This window comes from Apostichopus japonicus, chromosome 3 (assembly GCF_037975245.1).
Source record: "Apostichopus japonicus isolate 1M-3 chromosome 3, ASM3797524v1, whole genome shotgun sequence".
Lineage (NCBI taxonomy): Eukaryota > Metazoa > Echinodermata > Holothuroidea > Aspidochirotida > Stichopodidae > Apostichopus > Apostichopus japonicus.
The window spans coordinates 27913873-27932108 of NC_092563.1; the positions used below are offsets into that span (position 1 = coordinate 27913873).

The window sequence follows — 18236 nt, forward strand, 5'->3', positions numbered from 1 at the left end:
CCATCACAAATATGTACTGTATAATGTAGGCCCTATATATGAATGTAAACGTTGAATACATTCTTTTGTAACTTTCGCCATGTCTGTAAAAGGGAAAGGTCGGTCGGTTTCCCCAATCCAACTAACTTCAAAACAATAGCAAAAGGGTCTTAAAATACTGTGTAACACTCGATTAGTTGTTGGGGACAAAAGACCTGGTCGTGGCAACCCCGCATTCGAGGCTGTTCAACTTATTGATTTCCTATACCTTTGATCTGTGTACGTATGCATGGCCATCCCTATACTGCCCCCTATACATCACAGCATACATTTTTGTGTGGTGTAGTATGATTGTCTATGATTGGTTAACTGCATTGTGAAGTTGCGTAGAGCTTGGATATATACAGATATTTAGAGATTATTTTACTGTCCTAACCATGGAATTATCGAAGCGAGGAAAGGGATAATTTCATTTAATATTGGTCTGATGTAATCATTCTTTGGATCATTAAAATATTTAATGTAAGTATAATGCACATTTTCAGATCATTTTCAAATATCTTTGATTTCCGTTTATAAACTTGACAGCTTAATTCAAGTTACCCATGAATGCATTTATAATATCTTGCCCAAATATCATCATTGTCGTCAATATAGACCGCGGCGGAGAAGAGATAGGAAAGCTCCAACATTTATGATTCTAAAATTATGAAACTATTAGACAAAAGGAATTTTAGAATGCATATCTTCTTAATATCACGTTAAAGTTGCATATAGTACATAGCTATATCATTATAGGAATATTTCTCATAAAGCGCCGCGAGCATGTGCTAACCACAAACACTTTAATGCCACATTGAAAAATATTCCCCATATTTCTAAAACTAATTTAAGACCAAATTATACATTCAGATAATCCAAGGAAGTACTTATGAAAAAGTTTCGACAATTTCGGGAACCGGAAGTCGGTAATGCATGGTGTGGTCAGGAAATCAACTGCACAAGCAATACTGCTCAATATTGTCTGTATAAACCGCACGAGTTTCATGTATAGATGTACTTTACGGTTCAATGTTTGACCTCTATATATGGTCTTACAGTATATTAACAATTTCAGGATAATGTTACGGGCGAAAAAATGTGTACGATTTTCATTTTCTCCGAGAACATTCAGATATTGTTTCAAGGACATTGGTGTTTCATTGGTTCCTTTTGAAACTGTTGTGAAGTTGAAGCTAGCAAGTCATATTTGCCTATCTACAACCTCTATCCTAGGGTCTGGTAGTCCGAAGCCGTATAGGAACTAATCACATTTTGGCTGATATATTTCACAGAGTTTTTTTTATTTTATTTTTTTATTTCACAATATATAAATTTGCTAATAAAAACAACTACATTCAGTTCAGATTCTTATTAGTTACTGGAAAATATTCATGCCTGACGACATACATCAATTTCGTCATGTTTTTTTCTAAAAAGTGCTTACTTTTTTAACCTCATTTCACAGAGTTAGTCTAATGTTTTTCCCGTCTACTGCTGGATCTACAACAAACTGATTCGTAAATAAATAAGAAAGTCAAAATACATTTACTCTTCTTCTTCTTCAAGATGGTTTCCAAAGATGAATTAATCTTCTCTTTCTCTTGGCAGATGTCTGGAAGGTGGCTACCAGTCCTGTTAGTATTTATCACAGGTGAATACATGACTCTCTACAAATCGTAAAATATGTAACAGGTTTTTCTGTTCTCTTTTCCAACTGAGGAGGAGGGGAGCAGGGAGGGAAACGGGAGAGATGGAGGAGGTGGGAAGTGACGGGGAGGATGGAGAGATGCAACTTAGAAGAGGATAATAATTCGGACGAATTTTTTATCAGTTAATTGGATTTACTAGTCATTTAGTCATTGAAGGGGATTGGGGTTGTTGTGGGGGCGGGGGGGGGGGGGGATTCTGCTGTTTGAAATATCATGCATGTAACCACGTGATGAGTTATGGATCAAAAGTCTTTGTTATAATCATCTGGGGCATATTCCACGATAGTGAATAATGTTACTAAGCCTGTGTGAGAGCAGGGAGTTGTTATGGATGAGAGTTCATATGCCATCTTGTTTCATCTCTTGTATACATATAGTAAAGTTTCATATTGCCAATGGCAATGACAACACGACGGAGGATACCGCTACAACTCAAGATGCTTTTACCCCGGGGCCAATGGCCAAGGACCAGCGACTGGAGGCCTTGGCCATAGAACTGAACGAAAGACGCTCTCAGTCCTTCAACCTGAGTATTTATTCCGTCTCTAGCGATTACGATGGTGTGCCTCTGTCTGTAAGTATTACTAATTCGATTGAAATTCTGAAAATTGTAGGGTGACTTGGATATTAATGTCAAATATGCTAGAAGGGCAAATAATGATTTCTCCACAAATCATCATCTTGGAGTCGCTCTCAACCCCCACCCCCACCCACCCCCACTCCCAGCAATATATTTAGTATAGTCTGATTAATTCATTTCGATATGCAATCAATGTTGAGAGTAATAACGGGAGCTCGAAATAAAAAGTGCTTTTGAAAAGTTACAATTTAAGGAAATCTGATAAGCTTGTCAGTAACAGGTTACATTTCATTATAAGGAATGGTAGGAAATGATATGTTGAAAATGAACCAGGTTCAGTACTTACAACACATGTTAGCAAAATATATTTCATCGCACCTGATACACAAAATTAGCTAAAAAGTGCAAATATAACTGGTGACCAAGACGGGAAAATTTATAATACTCTCAATTCAACAAGAAGATCAAAAGAGGGCCGCCTTTAACTTGTGTCATTAGCTCTTGATTCTTACTAGATTCTTGATTCTTATTTGATTCTTACTTCGCCTTATTAGGCGGCCTTTGAAATATTCAACCAACATTTCCTATGTACTTTATGGTACTAATACGTAACTTCAACATTCACAGACCAAACAATAAATGCCTGTTATGGGAGAAAACAATTTAAGTTTTCACAACTGTCTAAGAGAGGGCGCTCTTTAATTTCTTTATTCTTTATTCTATTAATAGATACTTGAACAAGTCTACTTTACGAGTGACTACCTCATGAATGTCACTTCCCGTCCTACATTCACGACTATTGAAGAGATCGTTAGGACGCTCTCTATAGTCATTGACGTCCTGGATGATCCCACGGTTGCCATGACTACCCACGAAGTGCTCTGTACAACTCAACTTGTCGAAGATATTACCACGATGATATTCTTAGAAATGACTGCATCAGATTTTGACGATTTTGGTATATTTTCTACGATCATGTCGGTGAGTATGATGTAGGTATACTAGGAGAATTCTATGATTTACAACTTACGATAAGAGAAGGAAGGGGAAGGGGCAAGGGGGGAGGGGGAGGGATATAGATGACGTCATCAGCTGAAAGTAATGTGCCACTCTCTCATTATATAGATTGAAAGTGTCAATCTTATCTCGCTTGTAATAATGTCAAGTTTTCTGATGTGACGATATAACTTTAAACGCCCTCGATCAGGTATAGACATCATAATTATGTTATCATTAGGAAAACGTTCTAATCATATCACGAATGCTCCTATTGAGTTGAATTTAACAATAATGATCATACAGTATAATGGTTTGGTGACTCTGAGTTAGAGTCAAATTTGCAATCAACTATACCAGACGAGGACGCACAATGATTAGGAGGATACTATATTGTAAGATTTGTCCGGATATATAGGCCACCGTATCCTCCAATCCAACGAATTGGGCTATAAGCGTCGTAACTGAAGCTATTTAATACCCGTAGGTATTGGCTTAGGCAAGTCCATCGTCTCCTCCACCCCCCACACCATCCCCTTCACAGACACACATTGACTTGAAATGAGAAGAATTAAACACGTATGCTAATGAATAAATACTGAAATAATGAAATAGGACAAAGTCACTCAATTTCATCCCACTTAACCCCAACCTCCACCCAACACACACTGCATATAGGGATTCCTTCCGCATGGTCCTTACGTTCCTATTATTTAATAACATATCGAATAACAAATCTAAAATCATTTTTCTACTCCAGAGCATCATAGAAATATGCGACGCCCTTATCGATGTGAAGCAACATCATAACTGGGATGACATTAGAACGGTATGTATGACAATAATTCTTTGTTTACTGAGTAGCATTTTCTATTGTTTCAAATGTAGCAATTCAATTGTTCCTTTTCGATTTGGTATATTGACTATTTGTTTTCCTTTAATACTTCTCTAATTTAGTCATTTGGTCATTTAGCCTTTGAAGAAGATCTTGCTAGGATCGAAACGTCAGGCCAACTTACTTTTACACATTCTCCTACACAGGCTCTCTAGTGGATAAGCAGTTTGCTAACAGTTTTACTTTAATTTATTCACATTTATCGTGTAAGAAGAGAGAGCATACGATTAAGTATGACATTTAGATAGATCATATGATATATTATGACATTACGGTAATTTTTTATTTGTGTTTGCAGGTTTACCCCGGTGTATCGATGGTTGTCGGCATTGTAGATACGGTGTCTCTTACGGTTGCTAATATGCTACAAGTACCGGGCTCTATTTATTCCAACGTCAAAAACATCGGTAAGTATAGACAATAATAATACTCAGAGTTATGATAGAATTACTTCACACCGTACTCACTATATAAGGACAGCGGAGGCATGAATAAATATACAGATTGTTTTACTGTAAGAATATTGACGTCCTTAAGGCTTCCCGTTTGGTAAAGTTTTGATCGATTGAATAAGAGAAGAAAACCTATACATCTTAATGAAGATGTTTCTTTCTTTAACAGAGTTTTCTCTACAGTTGGATGTATGGAGTAATTTCAGCGACTCTGACTGGATTCTACAAGTCAATGATGGTGAGGGTATTGCAGTACCGAAACCAATCATAAAAACTATCGAATTTGAAGGTAAGTTATCTGAGGCTGCAAATCCCCCCACATAGCAATGTTAATGTCAGTTACAATTTTATCGGACCATCAACTGTATACCCACATATATTCATGACAAAGTTGCGTTATTGTCCCCCCCCCCCAATCTTACTCTCCCTCCTCCATTATAATTATTCCCAGACATTATTCCGGCACAAATTCAACATCAATTGTTTCAGTCCGAAAAAAGTGATCTGAGAGTGAGGGCAGCAATGAAAGATGTACTTTTAACAAGAGTCCCCTAGTAACGAACCTGGGCACGAAAAACCAAACAACGAACCGACTGATCCGGTCTCAACCTCATTCGTCTTTCATCGACACTGTGACTGTATACAAAATGTTTCTGTGTCTTTAAAACTTAATCAATGCAACGTCGACAGTCCGCTGACTGAAAACGTCTGCTCCGAAATAAAGTTTTAATAAAAGCTGGTTGAAACATCTGAAGTAAACGGAGTAGAAGGAAATAAATTCCACCCATTTGCATGTTACATAAATATTACTGCAAAACAAAATATTATTTGTATGAGAATTACTTCTTTAACCCGCATTTCAGATGACGAGGTTGTAGCCCTTGTTGCAGTCTTCTACAGGAATGTCTCGCAACTTATGGGGAAAAACGTCACAAAGAAGTCGGTATCCAATGAGATTTTAACAAACAGGTAAGTGGGAAGTACCATTCTAAAAAAGGGGGGTTCATAGTTAAACTTTATCAACAATTACGTCATATCAACAACTTCATATTTAAAGTAGGCCTATTTCACTTAAGCCTTTCCAAAGATAACGATACTTTACTTATTCGTATAGCCTGTGTGGGAACATCAGGTTATGTCACATGATAACTGAAATGATGTCATTATTATTTCTTGCTATGTTGCAGTAATTACAAACCAGCTCTGTTGGCTTTTGACGTCATTTCCGCTACAGCAGTGAAGGTGCCAGACTTGAGTGGCACTGAAATCCCTGTGACGTACAGATTACGCCATGACACGATGGACGTAAGTATAGTGTTTAGTAGGTAAACTACATGGATTTAGATACCAAGTTCATCGTAATTTATCTAAAACGGGGCATTAGAGGGGTAGATGCAGGGGTGCGAGAGGAGAGGAGAGGGGCTAATATCCACTACTAATCAAAATGTTTACGTGTAATTTTCAAGTCAGTTGTTGCAGAGGACTTCGCTAAATAGGGATACCAAGCCCTACTTCGTCCACCCCCCCCCCCTCCCGCCCGGCCTAAGACTGATCTGTCCACAGTATGCATCTATATTAGATATTGCTTCTTTGTTTTCTTATTACCGCACAGAAAGCCAACGATACTGAGATTCTCTGTGTTTGGTGGGATTTTACTCAGGCGTAAGTGTCACCTCCTCACCTATAGTATATTTTACACATGGGAATACCATATGACACGTGATAAATAAATATTTCAGAAATTATTTCAGAATATATTCAGAAATTACTTAAAATACAACATTGATTTTTTATATTCATTCGTGCTGTTGGATATAATAACCCCTACCCCACCCATGCCAAAATAATCTTTATATGCTTACGAATACTGGAAGACCTATTTTGTTGTTGTTTCACTTCCGATATTCATATTAATATAAAGCTGTAAACCAACCAAGAACGTATATGTGGCCTATAGAAAATCAACATGCATGTGGGACCAAATCCTTTCCTATATGTATATACAACTGCACGACAATTAACACACACACACACACAAAAACAGACGGTAAATGTTGCACCAGTGTCTCTGCATGGATTGAATTCAAGTCTCTAGAGATCACATACAATATTATACATGGCACTGCTCCTCACTATATAAATCTCAGCACTCTGGTCGGTTGTCCGGCTCTTCCCGGGGCCTTTGCAGATTACCAATACCTGACAGAGGAACAGGCAGTCTGTGGAGGTCCGACTGAAGCCTGGCAGCTTCGTCCAAAAAACTTTTGGTGCACGATCATTTGCTTACTTTGCACCTGATCTCTGGAATACACTACTAAATGACATTAGGACAGCACCATCATTAATTGCTTATAAATCACTTCTGTAAATACACCTTTTTCGGAAACATTTTGCAATTTAAGGCTTTGTATATTATACGGCTATTGCAATGTTTTTCTTTATTATTATTGTTTAGTCATTTGTATTTTACTAAAGAGTGGATTCCTCGTTTTCTGGGCCATTTGTTCGATGTTGAATATTTTATTGCTATTTAAATATTTTATTCTATCGCTGTATTAGTTTTATGCTGTATTGTGAATCGCTCTGAAATCATATTTTGATGTTAGCCGCTATATAAGAATACGTTATTACTATATCATATTACTTAACTTAGATATTAAGATAACGTGACTTGATATAATCTATTGCTATTTTCCACTCTTCTTTCTTTTTCCAGAGAAGAGAACGGTGGATTATGGAGTAAAGATGGTTGTTCCTGGGTAGAGAAAAGTTCAAATGCAGAAAGTTCACAGTGCTATTGCAATCATACGACCAACTTCGGACTCCTTATACAAAAGCACGATATAGAGGTAAAGGAACACTGAGCATGCGCAATGAAGTCATTGAGTAATTGAAGTAATTGAGGCCAAGACTATAGTTATCACCTACGTTGTTCTTCCCCATCTCATAGAAAGACAAACACTGACAACATTAACGTGATAGTTTCGTTATACTATAGACATAACTTCATTATATTACAAAGGCGATACAAATATGTCTATAACTGTTTGTTATTTTACCTTTTGGTTTTTTCTTTTCTTTAAGGTGACAGATTATGCGATGATCAACTTCTCCTGGGCTATACCAATAGCGGCGGGGGTGACAATAATACCAATTATCCCATTTATATTTCTGTTGCTTTATCTCAGGTAGGTTATGGTCGAAATATTTCTGTCTCGGTTTGAACTTCTTTTTTATATTTCTTTACAAATCTAAGATTCCATAACCATACATTGTACATATCAGAAACTGCTTATCTGATCATCTGTGCGAAAAATTTGTGCAATACCTTGTCTCGTCGCCCAATGTGTTATAACACACATGTTTACATATGTATATTATAATACCGGACTGGAGCATGTATAAGCAGTACATGTGTTCGGCTTAGGTGGTCTCGTACCATGTGATGACCAAAACAACGTCGTCCCGCAAATTAGGCCTATACAGTACATCTGCTATGAAAGTGTTATAATTGTGACTCAATGTGTTGATGCCTTGAATCGGAAAGAACCTCCCTTACATGTTCACTTATCAGTCTGTAACCCATATAGCCGTCGAATGCAATATTGTTTCCATATGTATGTGTCTTCCACATATCTGTATTATACAATGCCGTAGCAACGAAGGGGGCGAAGGGTGGTAGCACCAAATACCTGTCTACCCCCCCCCTCCCCCAGAAAAAAAGTCAGAAAAATATTATTTATTATAAGAAAATATGTTCTACCTGCACCCTAAAAAAGCATTGGGCCCCTTAGATTTTTTTTTTTAGCTTTGTCCCTGGTTTTATGTGAATATAATATTGACACCCTGACAAACACTGCGCAAAACCTAGCATAGTTGACAGTTATATACTACGTTATATTACGTTATACAGAAGATCATATCTTATGACACTATCATCGTTTAACCCGTTTGTTGGTTACATGTATGTATTTACGGTTCAATAGAAGTACACGCTATAGTCACAATCTGCTGGTTTTCTTTTAACCTAATATAATTGTTCATTGTTTCAACCAGTTTCATGCAAATTAACGTACTAAATTTCATTTCACAGTTTTGAAAGACATATCCATGTCCAATGTTCCGGTGAAGTCACATTTCATAACTCAACCTCTATGTTTATCTCAGTTAACATTGTCGTGTTGCTTTAGCGTCTTTACTTTGCGAAATTGTCATTACAGGATGTATTATAAATCTATTAAAAGAAACAAACACTGTTGGAATGACGCCACATTATATAAATTAAACAAAAGGGAATATTTAATAATAATTATGTATAATCAGAAATATTTTTCTTCGTTCTCTCTCTATGTTTCTCGACAGTACGATCAATTCTAAGAGGAGACTAACGCAGATAATGTTCCTAGTGAACTTTGTGATAGCAAATCTGCTCATTGCGTGTACAAAATTAGGGAAATTCCACCTGGTAAGATACAGGGGTAAAATGAAACTGGGAAGTCGGTGGGGCTAGGGTGGGCGATGGGGGTGGGAGAAAGCAAAATTATTTTTATGATAGCTAATCGCTTAATAATTTGGAATGATATATAGGGGCTCAAATAGGGGAAGCAGGGTGTATGTGATTGGAGACCGAGGGGGATAAACATTTGGACGAGGGAAGAAGTCGAGTTGAAAGAAATAAAAATTCTGATTTTTACAAACATGAAGCTTAGAGTAAAATTTCTTATAAGAACTAGGATATTTTGAGTTAGCGAAATGAATGGTGGTACAGGTGTTTCGGTCAGGGTATCCTTGTCTGGGACGGGAGTGGAGGAGCGTGGATGAGCCCCCCCCCCCAAGAATCTCTCAAGATTGATAAGAGTCTGTTACCACTCTATACTCTTATATATGGAATGTTTAACACCGTTAGCGCCGTGTTAGCGAAATCATTCAAATAGGCTAGATGTATCTCATAAAACGTATTTTGTAGACTTTTGTGAACATTCACACAAATTTCAATCAGATTTAATTTGTATATTCGTTTGCTTCCTCAGTATGCTTGTATTGGTATCAATTTCGCGACACATTACTTCTTGGTTGCGTCATTTACTTGGTCGATGGTAGTCAGCTTAGTTCTATTCACGAGATTGGTTCACTGTATTCGACGGGAGATGAAGACCTGGCAATGCCTGCTAATTGGTTTAGGTGAGTGAACACATAATGAGGGTGAACAAATTATGAGGGTTAACGACGGCCCGGTGTAGCCACCCGTGTCGGCTTTGCAAACTCAATTGTTTAGACCTTATGATCAGATGTTGTATTTACGTAATCAGAAGCCTGGAGAAAAATAGAGGGCGTTTGACATTAACTGTTTGCTGGATTCATTTCTTGGCCCCTTTAAGACTCTCCCCAAAGAGTCTTGTAATAATTTATCACGACACAAAGAAATACCGTAGTTAAACGATCACGGACAGTGAATTTTATAATTTCCCCATTTTCTTCCTCTCCTTATTACCAGTTTTCCCTCTTTTACCAGTGAGTGGTATGGGTGGATACAAATACCTTGAATATGGTGTCTGGCGATGGTGAGCCTAAAATTATATTCTTTTTTTCGATAACCGCATTCTTATGTATACACTATAACTAGAGTCATAATTAAATTAAATTGCGCGGTAACTCCATCGCGCATACGTAGTAATGTTCGTACTACATGAACACATTTTATATACATTTCAAATCAAGGGGTGATCGAGAGCAATAAGACAAGTACCGTATTATTTTCAGTATTCATAAGCTTAAATTAAAACAGTACCGTAACGTTCCATGCTTGGAGTGGAGGGTATGGGGTGGGGGGGGGTGTAGCAAAATATTCCCGAGTGGAAGTATTTCACTTCGGTAAATTTATATTCCCGTATATGAAAATAACGTAGTCTTTTGGTTTTGTTACACGAACACGTTTGTCCAGCCTCGGTCTCTAAATTACAGAAAATAAGTTTTCTTCGGTTTTCTCATATCCGAAAACATTCGACTAACTCAGCATATATTTACTTTTCATGTATCGAACATTATATAGGGAAGTTATAGTTTCTTACATATTCTATGATATATTAATAAGAAGAATCTTCCTTCCAGTCGTCCAAATCAGTAAGTTAAACATTTTTCCACATTATGATTAATTTTCATGATTTTTTAATAATTTTTTTATATTATCCAATCACATTTTCAGGTGTTGGATCAATTATGACAGCTACATTTTGTATGCCTACGTTGGTCCGATTGGCCTGACATGTCTGGTGAGAATAACTAATGGATAACCGAAAGAGTATTTATATAGTACAAATTATGTCACGTCAGTGGATGTAGCTTAGCCATGCAGTTGCGATCAATCCATTCTTTTACTATGTGACGAGATAAAAATTCGAAGTTTCGGGTAGCCATCAGTTGAGGGAATATAATCTTACAGCAGAACTTAAATATGATTTTAATGTGAAAGAGAACAGAACTTTTTTGTTCATTAACAACATTTCATTACCATATATTTCACTTCGTTCAACACGTTCACATGGATCTACGGTGTATTGTTTCGTATGGATGATATGAAAAATGGTACAGCAAGCTGGTAATTAGCATTACTATCAAATGACATTAAGAACCTCAGCCCAGAGTCGTTTATGCAAATAAGGTAACATCTGAGTACGCCGAATGGAAATATTGCAGTGATGTAGATTAATGAAAGAGGTAATAAAAATATGTAAAAAAGCTCGTTTTATTTAAAAAAAAAATTAAAAAAAAGTTGTGAGCATTATCGGTTATGCAGATTAGACAATGACGTCATAATTCTCCGTTTTCTTCACAGTTTTCTCTAATTTGTCAACTAATTTCATTGCGTGCGTTACACGCCGCCTCCAAGTTGCCACTCTTTGTGAGGGAAAAAGAAGAGGTCTTTAGAATCAGGCAAGAATATGGATAAATTTAGTATATTGTTGTTTACATAATTGTTGTTCATTATTTATTGTTTCTTGTTAATCTGTTAATTAAGATGAATTAAATATTCACATATCTGATCAAATTTCATCTCGTATACGAGACGAGATTTGATCAAACTAAACTATAATCTCATGGGTCAAAGTTCTGTCGAACGTCTATTTTATACGAAGTTATTTTATTCATTTATTATTCATTTATAAATACATTTTTGTCGCCACAACAGACCATTAACACTAAAGCAAAGTCTGGCTTTGTTTTTTATATTATCTCTTAGGCCGACAGCTCTAAATTGATTATTTTCGTCATAACAACATTTTTTTTTTTTTGGTATATATTTACATGTATATAGTATATGACACAACATACTGTAACAATGCATGTGACCATATCATTATGTTTAGCTGCCGTTATTAATAAACAAGCCGGTTTCTAACACAAGTGACAGAACTTGTCATTGGAGCCATTTCATGACTCAATTCAATATTTAATGTTATCACTTTGTGTATTCCTATAGACATAATCATACTATATCTTCCATACTGACACATTTCATTAATCAATGATTATAGAACCTATATTTAAAACTATATAACCTTATCTAATTATTTTTCCTTTTACAGGGGCACATGCTTCTGCTTCCTGGTTATTCAGTTAGTACAGATTATTTTCGTCGGTCTCTTGTACTATTGGTACACTTCAAGTTACAGGGATTACCTAGGTTGGGTTTTGGTGATTTTGTTCGCCCTCCGTGGATACGTGATTGTCTACGCTGAATTGAAATTCAATAAAGAGGTATGCTCCCTTCATTTGTTATCTGATCATGTGTTCTTCTTATTCCTTTTCAATTGACCTTTTCTTTACCTTTCTTAGTAATTATGATGAACATGATTACTCGCTGACCTGACTGATGCGTGGAAAAACATATTTCCATGCATAAAATTAAACAATTCTACTTTAACATTTGTAATTAAGCATGAAAAGGTGAGTCATTCTTGCTTTTTTTGGCGTAAGAAATTTTTTGACTCCATATATTATTAGTTATATGCTTGATTGTCAGAGTATGCCTTACAAATGTATTTCTTTGAAGTTTTGTAAAATCACCATATATAGTTTCCTCAGTTCTTGTCCCCTGCCTAGTCTGTTTCATACGTGCATACTCTATTAATGTTTGCGTGGAAATATTTCTGACATACAGAATGGAAAATACCACGATGTGCATATATATCTCTCATATAAACTTTTGTTTTGAATGTTGTCAAGGAGACAAAGTCTGAAAAATACAGTCTTTACTGAATTGATATTCTATCGAGCCTTCTTTCTCTCATCTTTCCTCCATATTAGGAGTTTTTAATCCTATTATTGAAAAATCACATAAAGCATTTACTTGTTATTGGTTATGTTAAATATGACAGTTTAAGTTGATCCAGATGATAATTAACTTATTTCTTACCTCAATTGTTGCCTTAATTACCCTTCTGATGTAATATTTTGCGTTGCATAACTGCATTCTAGTTTTCAGTGTAAGGAACAATTTTTGCAATCAGGGACATGAAAGGAACCGGGGAGGGGGGTGTAGAGGGAGGGGGTTTTGGGGTGGGGTGGGGGGGTGGGGGTAGGGGATAGGGTGAGAGCGGGGATGGGGGGTGGCTTGGTTGCCTTAAAGGAGCATTCCAGACATGAATTGATACTCAAAACGAATATAGTGAAATACAAATAGATATAGCAAGATGACAATCGCTAAGAGTTGTCATTATTTATATATATTTTTTTGTCACAAAACTATATCAAATATATCAGGATAAAATCTAACCTTTAAAGCTCCTTTGTACACTACACCACGGTGAAAGGTTGTCAAAATGCTTCAAGTTTCAAATAAGAAAAGGTTTGAATGGTTGTAATCCTCCATTTTCTTTCAGCTGAAAATTGCCTGGAAGCTGAAAAAGAACCCACCTAAGGTGTTAGAAGACCATCACGATATTTGGGTAAAGTATATATCCTATCTTTGTTATTGTATATTCATGACAACATTTTATGAGAAGGGGTGGAGGGGGTGGAAAGCCCCGTAGCCTATAGGAATTCTGAGTTGGAGGGGCACCAATAATTTAAGGAGGAGCACCAACAATTTGATGTCCACATCTTGAAAATAGAAGGGAGGGGCAGTAATCTGCATAGAGGGGCACGGCATCCCTTGTGCCCGACCTGACTATGGGCCTGGTGATGGTGTTGGTGACAACCGGATAAAGGTGGTAGTGTTCAGACTCGTTTTGACCAGATTTTATTTATATTTCTTACAGGCGGATGATATTGACCAAGACAACCACGAAGAGGAATACAAAAATGGCGCCAGGCGAAAGTTTCAAAGGGACGACACAAGTAAGTCAATGCACATATCTCTCTCTCTCTATACATATGTATCATTTTAATGCAATTACGTATGCTGTACACTGCAACGAGGGATGGTGGTAAATGTAGGCCCACAGACCTGGAGAGAGTTGGGTGAGTGGAGTGGGGGGGGGGGGCGGTAAGGGAGCTACAGTCCTATAAACAGGGTTAGTTAGGGGGACCGGGGAAGTATATGATAAAGAATAAAGTATGGCTCTGGATGTCCCTGCATAATATGTACTATACCCATAACCATAAAACAAAAAACACTCACACAGGCCAAAACGTAATAGTGTTGCTGCTATTATTGCAATTGAGACATTTTAGGGGTTTTCTCGCAGCTTGTATGTAAATGCAAACAACTTTCTTTCAAAGTAACGTATGCATTTCTTGATTTGGAATGCTGTGAGGTTCAAGGATACATTCATGTGCAGCAAAGCGGGGACCACTGCTGCTGAAATGAGCACACCAAATGTCTATTGATATTTCCGTTTGAGTTCCAGTGACTGAATGTTCACAGGCCTATCGTCTTTATCCCATTTTCTTCCATATTTTTCTTTGCAGAGATGTCCGTGGATGACATCGATGAACATGATGCAGACAGTGTTTACTCATCCAGACCTGGCACTCGAAATGTAAGTGTAGTAGTCACAGATGTGAAGGGATGGGATTAGGAGGGGGGTGAGATAGCTTCAACCAGGCGCGTAGCCAGGGGGGGGGGCGAAGGGGGCAGCTCCCCCCCCCCTTGAGCATATTTTTTTAAATGTTTTTATGATATCGCTAGTATTTTCAAAACAGAAAATGCTAAGATGCAACTTACAAGGCCTGGGAAGTGCCATTTCCAGCGATCTGGGAGGGATTTTTAGCCAAAATTTTCTTGTACGCTTCGCGCCAACTCATGGTGGCGCTACGCTTAGATAGTTTGCAATGCCGAATCTACAGTTTCGCCCCTCCCTTGGCAAATTCCTGGCTACGCGCCTGGCTTCAACGATGCAATATATTAGACGAAGTTATGCTCTGTGCACATTATCTACGAAAACTTCCTGTTTATCCCAACAACAGCTCCACACTCACACCCAAAAGAAAGCATGGCTGCAGACTCGTGTTTCATGTTTTTTCTTAAATGTTTTTATTGTATACCGAAACAGGTCAGACGAGGACCGAATTAGGCTTAGCCCTCTAATATTATCCAAATATCTGAATGCATTTCGTGGCTCTTTACGCTGTGTTATGTAATGATTATTCATTACTGCTACTGACGATATTTCAAATAGTTGTTACTCACGTGTACGGGAAAGAGAATTTGGAGTGGAGGGGAGGGGGGGGGGAGTGGAGGGCGTAAAGCGCGCATTTGGCAGAAGATGCTTAACCGACTCTGTCAGTCCTACTGAGCTACATGTTCATGAGGAAATTCCATTGCAGCATCATGCTTACTGTGTCGTCAAGCTAACACAATTAGAATCCCGATTACAAACTGCGCTTAAATTCACGATTACAACGATCCTACAAATTTTCTTCAGTAAGCATTATGTTTACCAGAAGTGCATGGTGAGGGAACTCTTGGTTGTTAATATCTGTAACAAATAATAAAGACTACGTCTACAAAGGACCTTTAGTTTATGACGAATGAAGAAGGAAAGACTGTTCTCCAACTATATCAGAATTGCCATTGTGTTCCCTACAGGATTTTAGCTCCGTATACAACCATGGGTGATCAGGCTCTTAATTTGTTAAAGAAGACAATACACATCCATCCCCTCCCTTTTCACCTATTATGACGATTTTATTGACGGTATTGAACAATTGAACGACGGTTGGTTCTTCGAATGCTACACAGGGTAATCACGTGATTTTATATCTCCTTCCGCAGTCTATCGCCACTGTTCAGGGTTTGGACGTCAAATACGTTCCACAGAAGACCAACTACTTCGCAAAATTGAAGCAGATGCAAGAAAGATCTGAAAATGATCAATTGCAACCTCTTAACCGCGATTACCGCCAAGCAGACGGTGAGAGTCGAGGGCGTAATTCAGCTGCAAGTCAAGGGCGTCGCTCGACAGAAATGGTCGCCTCGAAGAAGCCTAAACCCGGTCGATCATCCGGTAAAGATGACGCTAGGCTCCCCTCCGGAAGCTACGTAAACAGAAAGAAGAAATCAGTGTCGAAATTGGCTGAAAATCTGCCAAAAAGCCCCGCTCCTAAGACCCCCATCATGCTGCATACTCCTAGACTCCCTGGCTCGCCTGATGACCCAGAGGAATTCGATCTGGAGGTGACGAGTCCAAACGGTAGGAGAACTGGTGATGGAGCTAGTCCTCTGGATACGGAGCGAAAATCACCAGAAGGGTACAGCGGGGAAGATGATGGGTATGATAACGAAGGGTATGATGAGGAAGGGGAGTATTATGATTACGATGATTATGAAGATGGAGAGTATGATGAAGACTATGATGGGGAATACTACGAAGGCGAGGAGTACACAGATGAATATGATTGATTCTATAAACATATAAGATGGAGTAGGTCTGTATCTATAAGGTTGATGGTGATTGGTCGACTCACTTGATGACGCAGTAGTACTCACAGAGGTCATTATCGGACATGTGGTATGATATCAGACTTACACGTGACTGATCACGTCATAGGTATACATGTGCTGTGTTGTCACTGTTTCGCACATATACTGTATGATTGTATCAACATAAGTATTAAGAAGGTGAAAGGGTTGGAAGGTCGTTGACCGATACGTAGTATGACGTCAAATTTGCAAAGTATAATAGGCTGCTCTCGACAGCGGTTGTTATAGTTTCATGCCTGGGAGATTTGTTATGTAAGATGGGTGAATAGATGATATTAAGTATGAAGGTTGGACATTAATTGGTCGACTCGTGGAATGACGTCAGACTTCCACTCCACGAAAGTGGAATACAGTGTACTCATCCTCTCTTATGAGTTGCAGTTTAAAGCGGTGGTAACAAAGTTCAAATATAATATTCACCTTGTCCCACGACGTCGAATAAACAGAGCTTAAAGACAAAGAAACTTTGTTCTATCGCGTTGTATTAACTCACACATGGACAAATTAGGATAGTCTGCAATGACAGTTTCTCCAGTCATAACAATGGTATAAACCAATAAAACCCTCTCCATAATGAGACAAACCACCACATTAATTTTAATCCCTAGCGCCCTCACAAATATGTCAGAAACCCAAACACCAAGATTTTTATGGTAAACCATGCCTTCAGTCACACTGCTCCTGAACTGTGGAACAAACTCCCGTAAAACATTCGGAACGCTTGTTCTGTTTCTACCTTTAAGTCTTTGCTGAAAATGCATTACTTTAAGGAAGTCTATGGTTAATTGTTGTATAGTTTACTTGTTTGTTCAGCGCATTGAGCTTCGGGATATTGCACTCTATAAGAACTGGTGTAATAATAATAAAAATAATAATGATAATAATTTGGACTATTCAAAAAGTGAGTTACTTGTAACATTTGTAGCTCAAATTTGGAAATGTTGTTATGTCACAAAATTTTTGGACGGGAAAGAATTACTGCAGAAAAATATAATAAGGTTATCGTTATTCTTGTTTGTCAAAGTTTCAGAGCTCAGGAAAAGGATTAAAAATATATAAAGATAAAAAAAAAAAATGCAAGAATGAGTTTGTACATAAATTTTTATTGGAACAGAAAACATGTACATTAAAACAAATGGATAATTATGTACTACTTAAACATTGCAACATCTAACAGAAGATTCTTTCAAAATATGTTTCTATCAAACTGTCTTCCTTGAAGTACAACTTCCATGCTTGGTAAATTGGTTGAAGTGAAAAATGGAAATAAAATCCACAAAATTTGAGCAATAGTACTTGTCATTTGTTTGCATTTAATAACAAATAAAACCAAACAATACCAAAATATTTTCACTAAACATATAAATGGATGTATTCGTCTGTAGAAAACACTGCCAGTGTTTTTGATTCAAGCAATACAAGCATTGCTAGTGCTTATTGCATTTCACATTTAGCAGAAATTGTTTTCTAAGAATGATCATATTAATTTTAAGATGAATTTTAAGACATCTTCCATGATATTGAAACTTTAACATGATTTATTCAAATGTTTATCCATCAGAAACAATCTGTGTGGGATTAGGTTCTGGATGCTACCTTGGGCTCTTCGAAAATTCTTGTTGTGATTTCTTCGCAAAACGATGTTGTCTTGTACTCAATT

At 37.4% G+C, this 18236-nt stretch overlaps 1 protein-coding gene across 2 annotated transcripts; it reads left to right on the forward strand.

Moving 5' to 3' along the window:
- Nucleotides 1–308: 308 nt before the first annotated feature.
- On the forward strand, nucleotides 309–18151 carry LOC139965703 (uncharacterized). 2 transcript variants are annotated; one of them, XM_071968346.1, is made up of 22 exons: nucleotides 309–501; nucleotides 1588–1672; nucleotides 2108–2304; nucleotides 3040–3291; nucleotides 4067–4135; nucleotides 4500–4608; nucleotides 4823–4942; nucleotides 5517–5622; nucleotides 5841–5958; nucleotides 6266–6315; nucleotides 7370–7502; nucleotides 7738–7841; nucleotides 9016–9118; nucleotides 9684–9834; nucleotides 10148–10214; nucleotides 10856–10922; nucleotides 11486–11583; nucleotides 12237–12408; nucleotides 13533–13598; nucleotides 13911–13989; nucleotides 14563–14633; nucleotides 15869–18151. In XM_071968346.1, exons 2-22 carry the CDS (start codon nucleotides 1588–1590, stop codon nucleotides 16493–16495), a joined length of 2844 nt encoding a protein of 947 aa, XP_071824447.1. In that variant the 5' UTR covers nucleotides 309–501; the 3' UTR covers nucleotides 16496–18151. The 2 variants fall into 2 exon arrangements, with proteins under 2 accessions (XP_071824447.1, XP_071824449.1); XM_071968348.1 differs by having other exon boundaries at nucleotides 1630–1672.
- The last annotated feature ends 85 nt before the right edge of the window (nucleotides 18152–18236 follow it).

What these genes read in the sequence shown, in the direction of transcription:
- LOC139965703 (XM_071968346.1), top strand. Translation starts at nt 1,588, where the DNA reads ATGGTTTCCAAAGATGAATTAATCTTCTCTTTCTCTTGGCAGATGTCT. An exon ending in GAATATGGTGTCTGGCGATG is followed by an intron (nt 10,215 to 10,855) that starts GTGAGCCTAAAA and finishes TCACATTTTCAG; the next exon opens with GTGTTGGATCAATTATGACA. An exon ending in AAGACCATCACGATATTTGG is followed by an intron (nt 13,599 to 13,910) that starts GTAAAGTATATA and finishes TATTTCTTACAG; the next exon opens with GCGGATGATATTGACCAAGA.